Source organism: Coturnix japonica, chromosome 19 (genome assembly GCF_001577835.2).
Source record: "Coturnix japonica isolate 7356 chromosome 19, Coturnix japonica 2.1, whole genome shotgun sequence".
Taxonomy (NCBI): domain Eukaryota; kingdom Metazoa; phylum Chordata; class Aves; order Galliformes; family Phasianidae; genus Coturnix; species Coturnix japonica.
In genome coordinates, this window is record NC_029534.1 from 45,242 (window position 1) to 65,700 (window position 20,459).

Sequence of the window (20,459 nt, forward strand, 5' to 3'; positions counted from 1 at the left end):
CTTGGCAGCTGTCTTGTCATCCATCCATCCACTGGTCAAACATCCATCCAGACACACAGACATCCACCCAGGCTTTTTCTATCCACCCAGCGATCCTCCATCTACTCTTTCCCACCCATCCATCTTCTCTCTCCTTCAGTCCCATCATCCTTGCAGCCATCTCAGCGTCATTCTGTCCATCCACGCCTCATAGTAAAGAGCTCATGGTCAACTCATGGTCCCCGGTGTCTCCCAGACTGCTCAGCCCCACAGCTGCCTCCCAGGGCCTCACACTGAAGATCCCAAAGGAAAAATGTCCAGGACACCAATGAAGTATTGATGGGGCTGTTTGGTCTCCACTAAGGCACTATTAAAACTGTAAGGCACCAGTGACAGCTGTAAGTCACCAGTAGGACACAATTAATACTAGCAGGACACCACTAAGTTACCAGAAGGACAACAGTATGATACCAGTAGTACTAATGTGCCAGTAAGACTAGCAGTACTAACACCAGCAAGGCACCAGTAAGACGCGTGTAAGGAACCAGTAAGGCACCACGTTGTTATCAAGACCAGTAACGTGCCAGCTGGACACTAACTGGACACCAGAGCTTCCAGTGCCACCCTCCCCTTTTGTCCTTACTCAGTGAATCCAGGTCCAGAAAAAAAGCATGAACTCACCAGTGTATCCCAGTATATTCCAGTCCCCACCCAGTTCACCTATGGACCCTCCCAATTCCTCCCCAGCTTCCCCATATCCCCCCATATCTCCCCCATATCCCCCCATAGACACCCCCAGTCCCTCCCAGTCCCTCCCAGTCCCTCCCAGTTCCTCCCATTCCATTCCCAGTCCCGCCCAGTCCCTCCCAGTCTCCCTATAGACACTCCCAGTCCCTCCCAGTTTCCCCATATCCCTCCCAGTTTCCTCCCATTCCTTTCCAGTTCCCCTATAGACAAGTTCAATCCCCTTCCAGTGCTCCCTGTCCCCAACTCCCACCTGCCCAGGCTCTGCTGCCTCTGATGCTGGGGACTTCTTTTATCTCCACCCCCCTCCCCAAAAAGTAATACATCATCAAGGGGGTGTGGCCAGACAGGACCTGCCATTCACCTCCTTCCTCAGATCCTCTGCCCCATAGGCATCCATGGGGAGACCCCCAGCCCTATAGGACCACATAGGGACCTCCCTGCGCCCCAGATACCTTCTGTCCTATTAAAAACTCCATGGAACCCCCCTGGACCTCATAGGAGCCCCTAAACAACCCCTTAGTTCCCCCTGACCGCACAGGTCCCCAAAGGATCCTGTTGGATCCTATAAGACCTCTCCAGCACCACCACAGCCCCCTACTCAGCCCCACAGAGCCCCCTAAGACCTTATAGAGCCCACGGGATTCCTCAGGCTCCTCAAGTTCTATAGCACCCCATAGGGAACATGAGTTCCTATAGGACTCCACAGGATCCCCGCCCCCCCCTCCCGGGCCCATTGGACCCTACAAGACTCTACGGAATGCCATAGAACTTTGTCTATAGGACCCCATAGGGACAAGGGCAAAGCCCACAGACCACCTTCCCCCCCCCTCCCCCTCCGTGCTATGATGGGACGGATGACGGCAGACAATAGGATCGCGGATGGACAATGGACAGGTGGGACGGGCCGGGCTTTGTCCTTGTCCGTGTCCCCACTCCGGGGCTATTTTTAGGACCCCTCCCCCATGCCCAGCAGCTGCTGCCCTTATATGGCCGCACGGGCTCCCCTCGCATTCCCACCTCTCTGCTTCTTTTCCCCTGTTTCTACTCCCCCCCCCCCCCATTTCCCTGTGTTTTCTTTCATTTCCCACTAATTTACTGGGTTTTCCCTTATTTCCCTGGTTCTTCTCCAAATTTCCTTCCAATTTCACATATTTTCCCCCCTTTCCCTCTAATTTCTTCGTTTTCCCTTATTTCTCCTTAATTTCCCCTATATATATATATTTATTTTCAACCAATTTACCCACTTTTCAGTTATATCCCCAAAGCTTTCCCAACATTACCCTATTTCCCCACTTTTCCCATCTGCTTTTGCTCTCATTTGCTCTTATTTCCCCATTTCCCCTCCAAATTTCCTTTTTTACTTAATTTCCATTTGCCCCCAGATACTCTCCTAATTTACAATAAAAAACCCGTATTCTCCCAAATTTCCACTCATTACCTTATTTCCCCTAATTTTCCCCAATTTTCCCCATTTTTCCCCAAATTTCCCCATTTTCCCCCATTTTCTCCCATTTTCCCCAAATTTCCCCATTTCCCTGTTATTATCTCTAGGTACCCCCCCATTTTACCCTGATTTTCCCTAATTCACCACATTTTCCACGTCTTTCCTCCAAATTTCTTCTACTCGTCCCTTATTTCCCCCAACTTCCCCGTAACTTTCCATCGCTTTCCCCTGAATTTCCCCAGTTTTCACCCAGTCTTTCCCCTTGATCTCACAACTTTTCAGTCCTGGGCCTATTTTGGGGAGAAACAGTTTGAATTTACTACTTTTCACTTCTTTTGAACAAATCATTTTTATAATGCTAAGAAACGGTGTAAAATGAGGAAAGGCAGAAGACAAGAAGAGCGTCAATGATTTATTATGGGAAATGACGAGAAAACTGCAACGGCCGCAGCCGTGACCCCCCCACGGCCTCATCTCTGACCTTGTCGAGCTGCAGAAACGCGGGTTCAACTTTGTAACTTGTCTTGAGAAATAGTGGATGTAAACAGTAGAAATCCCATGTAAGCATAAAACATACATCAGGAATAGAGCTGCTGATTCATCCTGTCATTAATTCTGCCTCTCATTTTAGGCTCCCTAAGCTCTTCCCCGCCCCGTTTACACCCCCACAGCCCCACCTTATGTCCCTCACGTTACAGACTCGGCGGCTTTAGAGACAACCGGGACCCGTTACAACTCCATTTTAGGCTGCCCGTTGCCACGGCAACGCCGCCGTAAAGCAGCGCCGTCCGCACGGCAAGGCCGCAGGAAAGCGTCGCCATCTCCATAACAACGCGGGGCATGCCGGGAGCGCGGCACTTCCGGCGGATAGCGGTGCGGAGCCATGGCGGAACCGGCGGTGAGCGGGAAGGGGGGGAGGGGGGGTCTGTGAGATGGGGGGTCTGTGCAGGTCCTGTATGTGATATCGGAGCTGTGCAGGTCCTGTATGTGATATCGGAGCTGTGCAGGTCCTGTATGTGATCCCAGAGCTGTGCAGGTCCTGTATGTGATATCGGAGCTGTGCAGGTCCTGTATGTGATCCCAGAGCTGTGGCCGTGGCTGTGGCCGTGCTCCAGGGGGCAGCGAGGCACGGAGCGGACACGGGTGTCAGTGTGCAGCCCTGGGAGCTGCCGGGTGCTGTGAGGTGCTGCCGCCGCTCACGGGGTGTCCGGGGTTGTGAAGCGCCTCAGGTGCTGCGGGGCCGTGTCCAACCCCCCCTCCCTGTGCAGCCTCCCGGGGGGTCTCAGCCCCACGCCCGGCGCCTGGCGGCGCTGCTGAACCGCAGCCTGCGGGTCCGCATGTCGGACGGTCGCACCCTGGTGGGAACCTTCCTCTGCACCGACCGTGACGCCAACATCATCCTCGGCTCCGCGCAGGAGTTCCTCAAGGCTGCAGGTACGGGGCCACGGTGGGAAATGGGGCCGCGGGGACGGGGGGACTCGGTGGCTGATGGGGGCGGGGGGGTGATGAAAGGGGGGGCGGTGATAGGGAGGGTGACGGGGATAGCAGGGTGATGGGAACAGGATCTCGGGGAGCGGTGGGGATGGAGACGCGGCAGCGAGACTGACACGGGGCTGCCGTCCTCTGCAGATGCGTTCCCAGGCAGCGAGCCACGTGTGCTGGGCCTGGCCATGGTGCCGGGGCACCACATCGTGTCCATCGAGGTGGAGCGTGATGCCGCCGCTGCTCTGTGCTCCTGATGGCCGCCCTGTGGGATGGACCCCCAAGTGTTGTGCACCTCTTGTGTACCCTAAATCGTGATGGACTCCAGCCATGCAAAATGAGCACCAGAATTGCGATCCCCTCGGACCCAGTAGAGCCCCCACAGTGGTTACGCTGTCACTACGTGATGCTGTCATTCCAGACCCCCACAAAACAGACACAGATGCATTTTTCTTCCCCAAACACTCCGTTTTCAACCTGAAACAGAGTTGTGCGGGTTAATTTAATCTCAGGTACAGAATGTTTCAGTGGGTGATAGGGGCAGAGGGAACACACGGCAGTCCTGGTCCCTCCTAACTGTGGTAATACGCTGCGGCCGAGGGGGATCAGGGAGGAACAGGAACAACGCTGCGCAATGAGCGCCACCTCCAAACGCGAAGCAATTCCTACCATAACGGAGACCGAGCACTTCAGAAGTCATGTAGGTACCTTGCATACAGCTGGGCACCAAACCAAAAGTGGAGCCTTGTGTGGATTTCACCAGCTGGGATTTGGAGACTCCAGGAGCCTGGACTGAGGGTGCTTATAGCTTATAGCAGACTGGGGGCTGGCGGAAATTAAATGTTAAGTTAGAGGGTGTTTGGGAACATCAGGTAATATCAGTAGAGACTGAAGGCAAAGAATTTGAGGAGATAAAAAGGGGAGCAAGAGCCTCTTTTCCATCTCCAAAAGCTGTGTGTCAGAGTATCTCCATCCCAACGGGAAGTGACCCGGGCCGCACCTTGGAACCCCTGTTGCCTGGGCACCCAGGCAAGCCAGTACCGTGCTCTGGGACCATGGAGTGGCGGTGGGTGCCCCTCCTGCTGCTCCTGATGCCCTGGCTCCCGGGGCTGCACCCCTGCCTGCTCTGCTTCGTGCCCCCCGTTCAGTGGGCCCGGATCTGCCGTGAGATCACCTTGAGTGCTCAGGATTCCCAGCACCAGCAATGCCTGGAGGCCCTCGCAGAGGCTGCTGCTCCACTTGCCCCCGTCACTGTGGGTGGGTGGTCGGACCCCAGGGACCCCCACTCCAATGGGACCCTCTGCCCAAGGGCACCCATCCTTACTGGCACCCTAGGGACCACCATTTCAATGGGACACTCAGACAAGCATTCTGGGGGCCCTCAAGCATACCACGGTCTCCCCAGTCCTGTGGTGGACACCCCCAGGTGCCCCTCAGCCCCGTCTGCCACTCTCCCAACTCTGATCTGGGCCCCGGGGATCTCTGGGAACCCCATGGAGTGCTGGGGACCAAACAGCTCTAGGCAGGGACACAAGGGGGACTTCCAGCAACTCCCAGAGCTGCCCAAGACATTGGAGATCTTCAGGCATACCTGACCCTTCCCAGAACCCCTACGCCCTGACCAGCACTCTGGGAACCAGCCCCTTACCCTCCCCCAGCTCTTACTGGAACCCTCTAGCCCTGAGCCTCCAATCCTGACCTTGTGGTGGTTGCAGTGACCTTGTTGTGGTCCCAGGGTCAGGGCAGAGCGAAGCACTGCGAAAGATCGTCCTGGATGCCTTTGATTTGCTGGAGAAGCAGGACAAGAGTGAGCAGGGATGTGTGTGGGGGTGAAATGTATAGGAGGTTGGGGCACAGAGGATAGGACTTGGAGGACTTGAATGAGGATCCATGGGAGTATAGGACATATGGAGTTCTGGGGTGGTGTAAGGGCATATTTGGGGAATCCTGAGGGTATGTGGGTTTCAGGGTATAGAGTCTGGTGCTTCGGGTGGTATTAGGGGCATATGAAACTCTGGGATGGGTATATGGGGGTCCAGATGAGTTGCGCGGGGAATGTGTGGGATTGGTGGGACAGGAGTCTTGAAATTGGAAGATTTGGGGGTGGGGGCATTGTCTGACATGGACATACTGTGAGCCCCCAGAGCCTTTTGAGGTGTCTCTGCAGGAAGCCATCAAAATGATTTGGATGAAGCTGAGCCAGTTGGAGCCAGGTATGGGACCAGCAGGAACCCCCATCCAGGACTCTGGCCCATGTGAACCCTGGGACCCCACACCCCCAGCTTCCCCACCTGGAGCACACAGACACCCCCCTGGACATGTACAGCCCAGAGATCCCCACCCTGGGCATCCCTTTCCTGGAGACATCCCCAGGAAGTCCATACAGTGCTAGACGGGCTGAGCCCTTACAGCTCGTCACAGTGATGAGGATGCCTCGTGATCCCCAGTTTAACAATGCTTCCCTCAACCAGCTCCTGCCTGCATCCCCCCCTGTGGTGAGTGCCACTCCTGTTTTGCCACCCCCCCATCCCCTGTTCCCCTCCTACCCTCAACATTGCCATGCACCTCCCTCCCAGGGTACCAGCCGGCTGCCCGCATCTTCCAGTGCTCAACGTGCCGCCTTGTGGACTGCCAGTTCCCTGTAGACTGCCCAGGTAGGGGGCATGGGGGACCGGACCCAGGCTGTGTGTCTGCTGCACAGGGCTGCAGCTGCTCCTGCAGGTGCATGAGCGTAGGTGAGCTCAGCTGGCAGTGCTCCCAGTTCAGGACTTGTGGGTCCCCGAGGATGAAGCCATCACGCTGCACTGTGAAGTGCCCTTTGCTGCCCCTTCCGAGCTGGAAGTGACATGGATGTTCGCCAAGGATGTAAGCAGCACACAGTGCAGTGTGTACAGGTGTCAGGAGGGGCCTGGGCATGGGGGCATTGCTGCTTGTGTGCTTGGCACAGTGCTGCCAGCTGCAGGGGACATTGCTTGTACGTGATGTGAATGTGCGCTGTGAGCAGCAAGTGTGAGTGCACAGGGCACAAGTGAGCACCCACACAAAGCATGAGCACAAGGTGAGTCCCCGCGTGTGTGCAGCTTCTTGTGCACTTCTGTGAAGGAAGTGAACCATGTACGTGTTGTGCAACCTTGTGCAGAATGTGAGGAGTGTGCGTGGGGTGTGAGGTGCGATGCACATGAATGAGCGTAGGACACAAGGAGCACTAGGGGACACGACAAGCACACGTGTGACGTGGGTGCCTTGTGTGCACACACTGATGGGCCGGGTTCCCCACACCCCAGATTCGCACGCAGGACCTGGCACTGTTTGAGGAGCTGCAGAGGGGCACTAGGGAATCGGCCATCCTGACCGTGCAGGCCCCCACCCTGGGAACCATTGCCTGTCGCCTGGGGGCCGCCTCTGAGACACTGGCCCGCAAGTACTTCTACCTCAATGGTGTGCATGGATTGGAAGCCACCAGGGCAGCGTGGGGGGCAGCGGGACCCCAGGATCCCTGGGTTCACAGGGTAGGAGGAAATGGGCTGTGCAGGAGCAGGGTGCCTGCATGACGGGGGCCCAGGTGAGAGGGGAGAGCAGAGTGGGTGTCCCCTGACCATAGCTACTCCCGGGGTGATGGGGTGTGGGGGTGCTCTGGGGGCCACCGGGTCTGTGCTGGAGCAGGAACTGCAGGGGCTGCAGGGGCACGTGGCTCCTGGCAGGAGTTCCCCATGTGCCTGGCTGGGTCTCCGCAGTGTCGGGGGGAAGTGTGGAGGCCGAGCAGGAGCTCCAGGCCCGGTTCAGAGCTGTGCTGCACTGGACCCAGGGCAGGGCCCCCCTGCACCTCACCTCATCCCTGCAGCTGGTGCTGGTCCTTGGCTGCGTGGGGCTCGTGCTGCTGCTGCTGCTGCTGCTGCTGCTGTGAGTGATCCTAACCCGCTGCACTCACCGTTCCCGTGTTTGTGGTCCCTCACAGACCTGTACCAGGTTCCCAAATCCCCCTGAAGTCCCAGCGCCACAGGAATTCCTAAGGACATGAGGAGACCAGACATCCCCCACAGCACAGACTGCTGTGACTCTGCGCCTGACAGAGCTCTTATTTTCTCCTGGGACTCCCTTTGCTCTCTGACCCGTACTGGGGCTCCTCCCTCACACCCAGGACCCCTCCACAGCACCCTGCTTCCCCCAGACTCCTTAACTGGCCTTGAGACTCTGTAACTTTCCCTCATTTTCCCCAGAATAGCCATAGTCCCTTTAGGGCCCTGCTTACATGCAGGTGACTCAGTTGCTCCCACTACCTCAATGCCCCATAAGTCTACCCTTAGACCCTTCGGTTGCTCCCAGGACCCACAGCTGCTCCATGGCCCTCTTCCCTCTCCTCCAATGGATGGGGATATGAGGTCCCCTTCCTTCTCCTACTCTCTCCATCCTTCTTACTTCCTCATAGGGCCTCCTGGCGATACTACCGAAAATCTTCAGATTCTCGCAGACCCCATTGACTCCTGGGCACCCCATGGACCTGGACACCAGGGCCCCAAAAGGAGCGTGGATTCATGTGGACTTACACCAGGATCTTTCTCCAAGGGCCAAAACATCAGCAGTTGCTCGTCGTGCATTGTCCATGGGATGTAACAGGGGCACCTGGGCCCTTCTTCTGACTCTTTGCCTGTATGGAGTGGGGGAGAATTTGCCTTTGCTTGTGTTACAAATTATAATCATAATGTCTTAGCTATTTCTGGGAGAGAGAAGGAATGGGATAGGAGGAGGTGTTTCAACCCCACAGGGGCAGGAGCTGCTGTGTGCCAGAGAGTCCAATCACAGCGGTGACATGCTCTGAGAGCACAGAGCAGCCCGGCACAGGGCTGCACCACCACTACCCCACTGCTGCTGCCATAGAGCTTAATGCACCGGGGCTGTTCCTAAATGGAGCAAGCAAGTCACTGAGTCGCATCTTGTCTTCCGCACTGAGATCTCTTGAGTGAGAGATTCATCCTTGGTGGAAAGAATTGGGTCAGGGAACAGTTGAGCAAGCTGGATGTGGACAAGTTCCTGTGCACTGAGGGATGCACCCACAGCTGCTGGGGGGCTGTCAGGTGTCACTGCATGGCCACTCCCCACCAGTTTTGACTGGCTGGCACCTGTGGGAAGCATCCAAAAACTAGAGGAAAGCAAACAGAAGGCGAAAAGGAGGAGGGAAACTACAGCCCTTCTCTGCCCCAGCCCATGCTTTGCAACACCACAGTTCCCATCCATGTGTGCTTGGATCTCCTCTGCTGCCCTCCATGCACAACCCGGCCCCTGCCATTCCTCACACCCAAACCATACCTCCTGTGTACCCTCCAATCCCATCTGTTGCCTTCTAAGTGCTCTCAGATCCCCATGTCCCACCCCATTCACCTGTGGATTCGTCCAGTTCCTGGCACCTCGGATGCCCTCCATTCTCACCATGACCACTCAAGGTCTCTCCATTCCCCAGTGTTTGCTCTCCCCGCTGGATGAGGACTGGCATCCAAGTGTTTGTTCAAAGGCAGCACCCTTCAGAGCTCCCAGCTATGCCGTTCCCAGTGAGAATTTCATCTAAGGAGCTGAGTACTCACAGCAGAGAGCATTCCGAGCACTCTTGCTGGCACAGACATTGTTTTCTTTGCAGCTGTGTGCCAGGCACCACAGTCACTTCTTCTCAGGCTGTTTTCTGAGGGTCAGAAGGGAACATGCTTTGATTCCACCCCCAGGAGAAAGGAGGCTGCGTGGGTCAGACGCGCTCACCCCACCCACTGCAGAGGGCCCTACAACTCTCCCACTGCAGCCCCACGGCTCTGTGCATCAGAGGGAGCCCTGTGCCGCAGCCATGGGTAAGTGTGGGGCTGGGGAGGGCTCCTTGCGGGGCACTGGGAGCAGCTCTGAGCTCTGCCCTTATGGGGACTGGGGGCATCAGCACAAGCAGAGAGATGCGCTCCCCTCCACCGCTCCGTGCCAGCCCTGTTGGTGACCACAGCCAGGTCCTGCTTTGAGGCCAGGAACGCTTTCCTCTGAGAACCTGGCTCTGTCAGCTGTTGGTGCTGTGTTGTACCTGACCCTGCCTTGTGCGTGGCTTTGGAGACAGAGAAAGGGCAAGCTGCTCACCCCTTGGGCAGAGGACTGGAGGCTATTGGCTCCCCGTCTGGCACAGAGCACAGCATATGTTGTGTGTTCTTGCATCTCATGTGTGAGCGCTGGAGCCAGGGGGTTTCCCACCTCGCATCTCAATGTTTTTACATCTTTTCCCTTTTCTAGTAACCCAGTGCCTTCCACTCCTTGCTTGTGTGCTGGTCTTAGCCACCCCAGGCCCCTCTGTGCCTGCACAGACCCAAAATGCTTTCAAGAAAACCTTCTCCAACACTTCAATGAACACTCTGAAGAAAAACAGTAAGGAGCATTCCATGGGTATCGTGGTGCTCTCCCCAACCCCATTGCCATTCCTTGGTCTGGGCCAACCAAGGAGTGCTCTCAGCATCTCCTTGTGTCAGGTAAGATGTAACATCCCCCACCACCTGTTTCCTGACACAGGTTGGCCCAAGGACTGCAGTGAGATCTCTGCTGGCAGCCCCAGTGGCGTCTATACCATCCAGCCCTCAGGGCTCCACCCCATTGTGGTGTACTGTGAAATGAACGTGGCAGGTGGGGGCTGGACAGTCATCCAGAGGAACCAGAAGGACACAGCTGTCACCTGGGCTGAGTCCTGGAGCACCTACAAGTACGGCTTTGGGAACGTGCGCAGCGAATACTGGCTGGGCACCGAGTACATCCACCAGATCGCCAAGCAGAAAGTCTACCAGGTCAGATTCGTCATCCAGGATGCCTCCAACAACATCAGGTTTGCAGAATACAACCTCTTTAGTCTGGACAGTGAGTCCCAGGGCTACCGGCTGCGGCTGGGCTCCTACACAGGGACAGCGGGGGATGCCATGGACTCAGACAATCCCAGCACTATGCATAACAACATGAAGTTCTCCACCAAAGATCGGGATCAGGACACTTCGAGGAAGAACTGTGCATCCCGCTCTGGGGGCGGGTGGTGGTTTTCGTCGTGTTATTCTGTGCTGCTGAATTTCAAGGGTGGCATGACGTGGGGCAGCCTGTGCAAAGGGGACTGCACATCCTCCCTCATCCTCATCAGACCAGCTCAGTACAGATAGCGTCCCTTCCTCACTGGACACAGCCAGGCCGGGGCTCTGCTGCACTGCTCGTTGCTGGCTGGGGTTCTGGGCGTGAATGGGGCTGTTCCTCTATATCAATAGCTGTTTTCCTTTATTCTTTTCCTGGAAATTAGTAAGGTTCACTGCTTTGTCCGTGGCCTGTCACCTGTGATGGGTTTTTGGGACTTTCATTAGAACGAGGCATTATAAATGTTTTGATTTTCCTGACCCAGCAAGGGCTCATTCTCTTCCTGCTCTGAGGTTATAGATGAAGGTCACAGGCTTCAGTAGAAAAATCTCTTTCATTGCCAGCTAACACAACCTGTGCTGCTCCGCTCCCAGACAGAACATACATGAGCAGCCTGTGCTCATCCTGCAGAATAAAACTGCTTTAGAACCAGCACAGATGTGAAAATGTCCTTCATCTGTTGCCAGCTATTAGCCAGGAGCAGACCTGAGGCTCCTGTTCCAGTAAGAAATCAGAGGGCAATTTATTTATTTATTTATTTATTTTATGAAACAAACGGGGAATTAAAGACGAAACTCGCACTTAAAGAAGGGAGTTGGGTTTCAAAGTGAAGGTCTTTCAAAAAGAAAATGCAGTGCCATACAGCCTAAAGCGGGCGGTGGGAATGATGGCATGCGCCCCCCCCCGCCCTTCCTCTTCCAGTCTGACCATTGCACCGTCAGCCCTTTTCCGGCAGGGGGTGACCACAATCCCGGCTGTTTCCAACCCAGCTGGAGGAGAAGCTGGGGCTGTGCTCAGCAGCAGCCGGGCCAGCAGCAGGCTAATGGCAGTGCTGAACGCTGTCTGATTCAAGCGATTTTCCGGGAGGCCTAGCAGCAAGCTCAAAACTACAATCACTATCCGATATGACTACGAGCCGGGATGAGCAGCCTGCACACTAGCCATGGGAAAGATGTGCTGTGTGTGCTCTGGAGCGGTTTGGGGCCACTTGGGCGGCTGTATCTCCTTATCTGGGAGGAGGTCTTTGAGAGAACACCATATAATGCACCCACCCTCTATAAGGTCTGCCACCCTGGGGACTGGACAGAGTGGTCCTTCCTCTGTTTATTCCCATTATTGATACAGCAAGGAGACAGGAGGCAGCGAAGTCTGGCTCTGGGGTTTATTGTAGCTGATTTTTCACAGTGTGGGAAGCAATTTTGGGACTGAGGAGAAAAGCAGGGAGATGCTGATTGCATGGAGAAGGGCACGCGCACTTCTCCCCTTCACCCACCCCAAAGCAGTGCCTGCATCCTGGTGCCAGCCAACACAGCAGCACTGGTCAAAGCTGCCCATGTGTCCAGAGCTTCAGGAGACCGCTCCTGAGCCCCAGAGCCGCAGTGTTGGAGCTGGTGGCCGTGCAGGAGCTGCAGGTGGCACAGGGCACCCAGCGGGGCTGGCACGGGGCTGGAAGGCATAGGAATGGGGCACTGGGCTGAGGACAGTGGTGCTGCCCCAACGTCTGACACAGTCAGCACACATCAGTGGGTTTGACCAGGATGAGGGATGATGTGCAGTCGCCTTTATCACAGAATCCCGGCCAGAGGATGTACTTCTGGGCATTGAGCACCACATTCTGGCACCTGTCGTACCACCACCCCCCGTAGCTGCTGGCGCAGTTCCCGCTGTACTGGTCCTGGTCCTTGTCCACCGTACTGAACTTCATGTTGTCGTGGATGCCGCCCTTCTTGGGGTAGTAGCCGGTCAGGTAGTCGTCCCCTTCACCAGAAAACCGGCCCAGCCTCAGCGGGTACCCGCTGCTCTCGCTCTCCACTCTGAAGATGTCGTACTCAGCGTAGTGAGTGACGTTGGCTTTGTCCCGCACCACGAAGCGGACCTTGTAGGTGCCCTGCTGTGTGAGCAGGTGCAGGTACTCAGTGCCCAGCCAGTAGTCAGCCTGCACGTTCCCAAAGCCGTACTTGTAGGTGGTCCAGGATTGCTTCCACGCGAGCTCAGTGTCATGAGAGTTTCTCTGGACAACAGTCCAGCCCTTGCCTTCAGTGTCCATGTCACACCACACCACACGGGGAGGGGATCGTGCTGGCTGGATGACGTACACCCCGCTGGGGCTGGTCTTGCGGAGGCGGCTGCAGTCTGCGGGGAACCCTGCAACAGGAACTGCAGCAAACAGAGCAGAGTGGGAGAGAGAAGGACTGTATGAGTCAGTGTGGGCAACAAGATGCTCCTGGAAGAGAGTAAGGACTTAGCACAAAAAGGGATACTTTTATTTGTGGTCTTTTCTGCACTGGCAATGGTTCTTCTACAGGGAGAACAAAGGCCCCCGACAGTGGCCCTGCTGAGCACCCTGCCCATGACTCGCTCTTGTGTTTGGAACTGCTGATGTATCTGGCCAAGATGGAGGGGGAAAAAGGTCTCCCAGATCAACAAGAGCTACAGATAAATACGTAAATAAATAATTCAGTACTGGGAGGATCTCTGATGGAACTGTTTAGGCAGAAGCCCCTCAGTTTCAGCCTGGAGCTATCAAAGGATGCCTTGACATGGGTCAGGCTGTTTACTTCACAAGAGCTCAGGAGTCTGTATGTTGAGGAGTCCTTGCTTTGTGCCTCAACCAGTCTGCTTGCATGATAGCCTGTCTAGCATCTAGCATCTGAGAGCAAAAGCTCTCCTGCCCTTGGTGCCGCTTCCCCCAGTCGGATCCATACTCACCGCTCCGTGAGCTGGCAGTGGGCATTCCTGGACCTGCACTCACATAGTGGAGAAGCATCACCCCCACCACGGGCAGGAGGACAAGGTTCACATGGAGCTGACGTGTCCCAGACTGCAGCCCTGGGGAGGGAAGGGTGCAGCACCATCAGGACCCCTCGGCAGCCCCCCGCACCTCGGTGGCCTGGAAGCTCTGACCAGGGAATGCAGAGCTGCAGGACCAAGATTCAGAGGATGAGTCCCATGCTACAGACACCAGCTACTGGGTGGACAGGAGAAAATCACTTGTGTGCACATGGTGACATGAGCCCACACCACTGGACTGTTGGTGGCCACCAATACAACCCCACGCTCTGCATCAGCTCAGTGCTGAGGGAGATGCCAGTCCCAGGTGGGGAAGGGCCCCTGTGCAACCACAAGTGCCACATGTGCTGATCAAGAGGGCATCACTGATCAGGAGGGGAAAGGATCAAACTGAAATGCAGGGCTCCATACTAAAAGGACAGGGCTTAGGTAGCCTGAAAAAAGTATAAGGTGCCACCATGGACGTATGTCACCTACTGCTTTGGACTGCATCCCTTCTAAGATCATGGTGCCACCCAGGCCAGGCCGTGGCAGCTGTCCTGCTGCTCTCCTTGTGCCTTTGTATACTCACCCCATGCAGGTCTGGTTTGAACCCAGCAGCACACCTGAATGCAGCTTAGCTCTGGGAAGATAACTCACCCATCGCAACAGCACAGCTGAGCAGAGAGCAGGAACCCAGTGGCTCACCCTCCCATGCCAGGCTGTGCATGGTGACTTTATAGGCACTGTGCTCTCCCACTTGTGCTCACACGTGTTGTTTGTAGAGGCACTAGGGGATGCTTGCAGACCATGACTCAAGAAGCTTTCAGATCCCTTTACAGCACAATAAGGCCCACAGGGGAAGGGAGTCATGCCCTTCTAGCCAGAGAATTACAAAATACTCCCACGTGGAGAGATTTCACTTATTGGCTCTTAACATTACACAAACACTACATGTGAATTGCCCACTTGGAGTTATTTCTGGAGAGCCATGATCAAAGTGAAGTGAAGAGACCAAGCTTTTTCTAAGGACGTAAACAAACTGGCGAGAGAGGTGAAGTTAGGTTTCCTATTTGTCTAGTTCCAAAGGTGACGTCAGAAAGATGAGTGCAGATCCTCAAGAGGCCATCCTGCTTACTTTCCACCCACAGGCTTTAAGACTGATTGGTGAAGCCATTGAGCTGGAGCTGGTGTCGGCATGTGCAACATCTTCTGGCACTGCAGTCTGCACAATCTGAGCAGCAGGGCTGGGGAAGCAGTGCCCGTCAAGGAACTGGAGAAGTAAGGGGTAACCAAGAGTAGGACAAGCTACGAATGTTGCTGGTCTGACCTCCACAACAGAGCAGGGGTGCTTTATGGAGATCAGCGATGAGTGGTGCCCTTCAGGGGTCAGTAATGACACCGGTGCTCTTAAATATCTCTATCAGTGACACTGACAGTGGCTTGAGTTCAGCCTCAGCAGTTTGTGGGTGACACCTTGACATGGCTGAGAGATAGGATGCCATTCAGAGAGACCTGGGCAGGCTGAGCCATGTGTCCAGGAGAACCACATGGGGTTCAATAAATCCAGTGCAATGGCAGTGTTTGAAGAACCTCAAAATAATATTTTCTTAATCTAATTGTAATTTCCTTCTAATTGTAATTTGTTTCCCTTGTGTCTGCTGCCTCTCACCCTGTCCCTGTGGACTTCCAGAGCCACAGAATCACAGTGTCATATATTCGTTTAGAGTGGAAGTGACAGTCTGACCTCTCTGCTCAAGGCAGGTCTACAGGGTGATGTCCTCATGCAGTCAAGACGTGAAAACCTTCAAGGAGGGAAAACTCACAACCTCTCCAGACACCTGTTCTACTATGTGACCAACTTCATGCTATAGATAGTCCCTCACTTGAATTGCCCATGTTCTAGCTTAGATCCATTACTTCTCATCCCAGGACCCCTGAGAACAACTTGGCTTCGCATTCTCTGCACCCACCAGGCTGTGCAGGCCACAAAGGCTGCCCCTTTGCCTGCTCTTCTCTCTGTGGTACCGATCCACAGAAAAAGGACCGACAAGAATTTTCTTGAAGAAATCCATGTTGTAAGTGCTCCTATTTACAGAGAGAGGCTTGAACTGAGATTATTCCATGTTCATTTTGCCCCGGTTCCCACAGCTGCAGGGGCAATGGGTCCAGCTGAGGGTACCACACATTGCACAAGGGCAGCGCTGGGCTGCTGGAGTGGGACTCTTTGAAATGTGGTGCTTAGATGAAAAAAGCTCCGCTTGTCAGGAACACTACAGTGCCTCATTGCTGAGGGCCAAGATGGGCTCCCTATGGCTGCTGGGCTCAACACCTACTCTGGAGAGAGCAATTGATACCCTGACATTTGATTTCCATCCAGGAGGGGAATGCCATCAGGGTGTTTACTTACATGCAGAAATGCTGGGAGGTGCTCAGAGGATGTGATTCCCTGGGGAAACCCTGCGAGCAGAGGGGGGAGGTGGGGGATAGGGGCAGCCAGGCTGCCTACGTCAGAGCTGTTCCAAGACACTGTCTCATTGGCAACTTGCTATTTGCTTTGCATCTGAAGAAAGCTCTTCACCTCGGTGAGATGCAGCCTTCTTTGCCCAAGGACGTGTCACTTCACTACGAAAGCAAACAAGGCACAAAGCACTAGCGCTGTTGCCGAACAGGGGACAAGTGCTGCAGTTTGGGTCTCGTGTTCCCACCCCCTCACCCACAGAGCACTATAACTTTCAGGCCGCACACCCCTCCCACAGGCCAAATCCGCCCGGCTTCAGCCCCGCAGGGTCCCCTTGGAGGCAGTATGGGTGAGTGTGGGCTGGGCAGGGAGGGGTCCCCGGGCACAGGTCTGCGCAGGGCTCCCTGCTCCCTCAGCTGTCCCAGCACAACGCCTGCTGTGCCCCTGCTCCCCTGGGTGGGAGCTGGAGCAGGAGCTGCACGCTTTGTTTGGGGCACGCTGTGTGCAGGCAGAGCACTAGGTGGCCCAATGTACAAGCCAACAATTGGCCAGATGTTCCTTGTAATGGTCTGTTCTGCAGAGAAAATACCTTAGTGAAGGACATGGATTTTTGCTCTTTTAGATCTTCTTTTCTAAGGAGCACTATTGAAGAGGCATTATGATGTGGGGATTTGCTGTTTGAATGCACACAGTTGTCCACAGCACACCCAGCAGTGACTGTTTTATCTCCCACATCTCCTTCCTGCTGGAATTCCATGGCCGTTCATGGGGCAGCAGGAGGAGCATTACTTCTCCAGTGGCCCTAAGACAAGATGTCTTTACACATGTCCCTAAACACAAATCACCAAATGCTCTGCAGCAGTTGAATTGTTTGGAGAGTGGTTAGAAGAGCTGCAGAACGCAGTACAAAGGCTGGGACAGTCTGATGTTCCCAGGAAGAGATGCTCACCTCTAGGATGGAGCTCTGCCTTGAACATCTTCCTTCTCACCACCTCAAGGAACACTGTTGAACTCAGCAGCCTGGGGCAAAACAGGGGAGCTGTGACTCAGCTGAAGGAAGGAGTCACATTCATCATCTGTCAGGGGTGATAGGAGCAGAGAGAAAAGAAGATTCCCCCTCCCTGCTCACTGTCCAGCCCCAGCACTTGGTTTTCACAGGGATTTCTGATGACTTTTGTTTTGCTATCTGGGTGAAACAGGACTTTCAACTCCAAGAGGAAACTTCACAAAGAATTTAATTTTCCTATTTTACACTGCAAGAGTCAAGTAGAATTAACTGAAGAGTTATGTGCTTTTTCTTCTTTGCCTCCCTGCCCCCAATTTCTTCTCATTTCAGCTACCCAGTACCTTTGTCTCCTGATTTTTACCTCCCTGCTGGCCTTGGCAGCACCTCTTGCCTTTGACATAAAAAACTTGCATCTCTTAAATGGAACAATGGATGAGATTATGAATATTCACCCAGAGCCCGTCCAACCTGGTAAGTATTCCTGTGTAAGAGGGAGAAGCAGACAAGGTCATGTTTGATCAGACGCCATGCAGCTCTGTGTCCCAGCCCACCCCAGCTCCTGCCCTGTGTCATGGAGGATGGACTCAACATTGCTCTATGTGTGTGGACAATGCCAAAACAATGTGTGCTGTGTTGCTGGGACAAGAGTTATTCCAGAGTCCTCTTATAGTAGCCCACCTCATCCTCTACATGGCATCAAGTTCTTCAGCCCCTCTTTGAGCCCACTAGTCTGAACCCCAGAGCATCTGGGTTTACAGAGGGGACAGATTCACCTGTGGACATACACAATATGCCCTTGTGAGAGAACTGCATTCATTCACTCCGAGCCATTTTTTCTTACAGCATTCAAATTCCCCTCAGAGCCCCTCTTTCTGTTCCAGACACCAGAGCCAGTTTTTCTGTGGCCACTCTAACATTTCTTTCCCCTCTCATCCCGTTTCTGCCTCTGTCCCTTCCTGACTCCTCCTGTAACTTAGCAACTACCTTCCTGGTATTGCTATCACCTTTTGGGGTCCCTCTAATGCACAGGGTGCTCAAACCCTTCTCATCAAGGAAGCACCTGCCCCATGGGAATTCCCCACGTGCTGGTGGCCCCAATACCTGCAGGGAACGTCCCTCTGGAGTGAGGAGTAGCCACAGTAACAGGATCACAATCTGGAGAGGGTCATTTTCTCCTAGCAGGCATCTGACGTCCGTTCTCTCTACACTCACTCCTTTCTCCTCTTCTCTTGTCTATTCAGATGAGGGGGACCCCCACATTCGACAGGTGAGAGACGTTGCCCCACGCCCACCAGCAGTTCATGGTAAGTCTGCACAAGAAGTACATCTGCTCACAAGATTTCACCTTCACTAAGAGCCCAGAGGAGAGTTGTCGGCCCTTTGTATGCACTTGTTCCTCCCAGGAACAACAGAGGTGCCACAGCTTGTTATCCTGGATAGACCCTGGCACCAGCCACGTTCTGCACTTAATACGTGCTGAGAGAATTTTCTATCTGAAGATCCAAACTGGAAATTAATGATTTATTATCTGCCTTTGGGTTGTGATGGCTGATTATTACCTGATTTTGTCTGTGCAGTTCTCCAGAATGGAACCCCTATTCACTGCATAAGGGGGTTCCATTCTGGAGAACTGAAAGTCTGTGATCAAATGAAACAAGTCAGGAAATCCCTAAAGAGTCACTTGGGTAAACCCAGGGGGTTTGTCCTAATCATAGGCCCTCTCCAGGGTTTCTACAATGACCAAATCTCTAAACCTTTCATGCAAGTGGCTTCAGAGTCCAGATTGGCATTTCCCTGTATGGTGATACATCACCAACAGGCAACGTGGGATTCACTGCAGCGACTCCAACCTGGACAAGGTTGCACTGCATCCTGTTAGAAGGCAGTGGGGACCTGTGAGTCCACATGAGGTTGATTCCTGTCTTGGAAACACATGAAGTCCAACTCTTTCTTTGATCATTTCAAAACTTTAATTTAATCCTGTGGGCATATGGCAGGAATACATCCCAGGAATGTGTGTGCAATAGGACAGGTGTAAAAGTAATCCCATGTGCTCGGTGTCTCCTTGTGTCAGGTAAGATGTAACATCCACATTTCCTGCTGCAGGTTGGCCCAAGGACTGCAGTGAGCTCCCTCCTGGCAGCCACAGCGGGGTCTACATCATCCAGCCAAAGGGCCTCCACCAGCTCGTGGTGTACTGTGAGATGAATACCACCAGCGGGGGCTGGACGGTCATCCAGAGGAACCAGAGGGACACACCTGTCACCTGGGCCGAGTCCTGGAGCACCTACAAGTACGGCTTTGGGAACGTGCGCAGCGAATACTGGCTGGGCACCGAGTACATTCACCAGATCGCCAAGCAGAAGGTCTACCAGGTCAGATTCGTCATCTCGGACAACGCAAACAATATCAAGTTTGCAGACTACAACCTCTTCAGCGTGGAGGATGAGGCCCATGGGTACCGGCTGCGGCTGGGCTCCTACAGTGGGACAGCGGGGGATGCCATGACTTCAGACAATCCCAGCACTATGCATGACAACATGAAGTTCTCCACAAAAGATCGGGATCAGGACAACTACAGTAGGAACTGCGCCTACAGCTATGAGGGCGGGTGGTGGTTTTCGTCTTGTTATTCCGTGCGGCTGAATTTCAAGGGTGGCATGACGTGGGGCAGCCTGTGCAAAGGGGACTGCAAATCCTCCCTCATCCTCATCAAACCAGCTCTGTACTGTTAGCAGCTCTTTTCCCTCCCATCTGCACTCGATTCTCTGCAAGGCTGGGGCATTTCTGGGGCAGAGAGGGAGCCTAAGGGTGCTGGGGGTTGGTGAAATATCATCTGCTCTTTCCCTCTCTTCCCCTTCTTTGCCCATTTCTCCTTGTGCTTGCCAATGATTCATTTTTGTTTTGTTCATAAGCACTAAAAAAAAAGGGAAAAAAAAAATAATTGCAAAATGTGTGAATTGTGTGTGTACCTTCCATGGGGGAGGAGAACACAGAGCCCTGGAGTAACATTTCAGCAGTGGTTGATAGCCGTCTCCAGAACTCACAGCAAGCAGGAGGGCCACGTGTCACAAATGTCGGTGTATCCGCACCTCTCTATGGCGTCTGTTAGAGCAGCCAAATAAATGTGCTTCCTTCAGCTCACTGTATGTCAATGAATGACTGTTCTGCATGTCCCACTGCAGCCAGTGAGATCCCACAGTGGGTGCTTGGTTGGAGCAATGGGGCTCAGTGAGGGAAAGGCCCCACGTGTTTGTCACGGGAAGGGATGTAAGCTAATTAAAAGGGATGTAAGCTAATTAAAACTAGTTGCACTGAGAGAACAGACCTGTAACTGTTTACTCCCTCAGCACCAGCCAGGCAGGAGAACCCTGAGGGTGCAGCACTCGGCGCCTGTTTCCTACTGAGTTGCTGGTGGCACCTTGGGGTGCAGGGATGCTTCTTGCAGC

At 54.1% G+C, this 20,459-nt stretch overlaps 4 protein-coding genes across 10 annotated transcripts; 3 read left to right on the forward strand and 1 right to left on the reverse strand.

Moving 5' to 3' along the window:
• Positions 1–2,963: 2,963 nt before the first annotated feature.
• Positions 2,964–4,135, forward strand: NAA38 (N-alpha-acetyltransferase 38, NatC auxiliary subunit). The gene is made up of 3 exons (XM_015880790.1): positions 2,964–3,068; positions 3,439–3,604; positions 3,800–4,135. The coding sequence occupies exons 1-3, from the start codon at positions 3,054–3,056 to the stop codon at positions 3,907–3,909; spliced, it is 291 nt and encodes a 96-aa protein (XP_015736276.1). The 5' UTR covers positions 2,964–3,053; the 3' UTR covers positions 3,910–4,135.
• Positions 4,136–4,262: 127 nt separating this feature from the next.
• Positions 4,263–10,310, forward strand: SPACA6 (sperm acrosome associated 6). 6 transcript variants are annotated; one of them, XM_032448416.1, is made up of 11 exons: positions 4,263–4,909; positions 5,388–5,459; positions 5,797–5,865; positions 6,124–6,147; positions 6,229–6,306; positions 6,414–6,517; positions 6,937–7,161; positions 8,079–8,299; positions 9,364–9,483; positions 9,905–10,036; positions 10,178–10,310. In XM_032448416.1, the coding sequence occupies exons 1-11, from the start codon at positions 4,708–4,710 to the stop codon at positions 10,197–10,199; spliced, it is 1,269 nt and encodes a 422-aa protein (XP_032304307.1). In that variant the 5' UTR covers positions 4,263–4,707; the 3' UTR covers positions 10,200–10,310. The 6 variants fall into 6 exon arrangements, 5 of the variants coding, with proteins under 5 accessions (XP_032304307.1, XP_032304308.1, XP_032304309.1 ...); XM_032448417.1 differs by having other exon boundaries at positions 9,905–10,054; positions 10,178–10,290; XM_032448418.1 differs by lacking the exon at positions 6,937–7,161.
• Positions 10,311–11,922: 1,612 nt separating this feature from the next.
• LOC107322600 (fibrinogen-like protein 1-like protein) lies at positions 11,923–14,307 on the reverse strand. Of its 2 annotated transcripts, none has more exons than XM_015880785.1 (3): positions 14,204–14,307; positions 13,484–13,603; positions 11,923–12,931 (listed from the first exon to the last, which is right to left on the reverse strand). In XM_015880785.1, the coding sequence occupies exons 1-3, from the start codon at positions 14,271–14,273 to the stop codon at positions 12,285–12,287; spliced, it is 837 nt and encodes a 278-aa protein (XP_015736271.1). In that variant the 5' UTR covers positions 14,274–14,307; the 3' UTR covers positions 11,923–12,284. The 2 variants fall into 2 exon arrangements, with proteins under 2 accessions (XP_015736271.1, XP_015736272.1); XM_015880786.2 differs by lacking the exon at positions 14,204–14,307 and adding an exon at positions 14,136–14,158.
• Positions 14,308–16,222: 1,915 nt separating this feature from the next.
• On the forward strand, positions 16,223–20,154 carry LOC107322599 (fibrinogen-like protein 1-like protein). The gene is made up of 4 exons (XM_015880783.2): positions 16,223–16,353; positions 17,341–17,481; positions 18,252–18,314; positions 19,117–20,154. Exons 1-4 carry the CDS (start codon positions 16,350–16,352, stop codon positions 19,743–19,745), a joined length of 837 nt encoding a protein of 278 aa, XP_015736269.1. The 5' UTR covers positions 16,223–16,349; the 3' UTR covers positions 19,746–20,154.
• The last annotated feature ends 305 nt before the right edge of the window (positions 20,155–20,459 follow it).

Bases quoted from the DNA above. Each gene is read 5' to 3' on its own strand.
- NAA38 (XM_015880790.1), top strand. The intron at 3,605-3,799 runs GTACGGGGCCAC...CGTCCTCTGCAG, and splicing joins GGAGTTCCTCAAGGCTGCAG to ATGCGTTCCCAGGCAGCGAG.
- SPACA6 (XM_032448416.1), top strand. From the start codon at position 4,708: ATGGAGTGGCGGTGGGTGCCCCTCCTGCTGCTCCTGATGCCCTGGCTC. The intron at 4,910-5,387 runs GTGGGTGGTCGG...TTGTGGTCCCAG, and splicing joins ACTTGCCCCCGTCACTGTGG to GGTCAGGGCAGAGCGAAGCA. The intron at 5,866-6,123 runs GTATGGGACCAG...TCCCTCAACCAG, and splicing joins GCTGAGCCAGTTGGAGCCAG to CTCCTGCCTGCATCCCCCCC.
- LOC107322600 (XM_015880785.1), bottom strand. From the start codon at position 14,273: ATGCACAGCCTGGCATGGGAGGGTGAGCCACTGGGTTCCTGCTCTCTG. The intron at 13,604-14,203 runs GTGAGTTATCTT...TTCCCTCCCCAG, and splicing joins CAGCTGTGCTGTTGCGATGG to GGCTGCAGTCTGGGACACGT. The intron at 12,932-13,483 runs GTGAGTATGGAT...TGTTTGCTGCAG, and splicing joins CACTGCCAGCTCACGGAGCG to TTCCTGTTGCAGGGTTCCCC.
- LOC107322599 (XM_015880783.2), top strand. The intron at 17,482-18,251 runs GTAAGTATTCCT...TTGTCTATTCAG, and splicing joins CCCAGAGCCCGTCCAACCTG to ATGAGGGGGACCCCCACATT. The intron at 18,315-19,116 runs GTAAGTCTGCAC...TTCCTGCTGCAG, and splicing joins ACGCCCACCAGCAGTTCATG to GTTGGCCCAAGGACTGCAGT.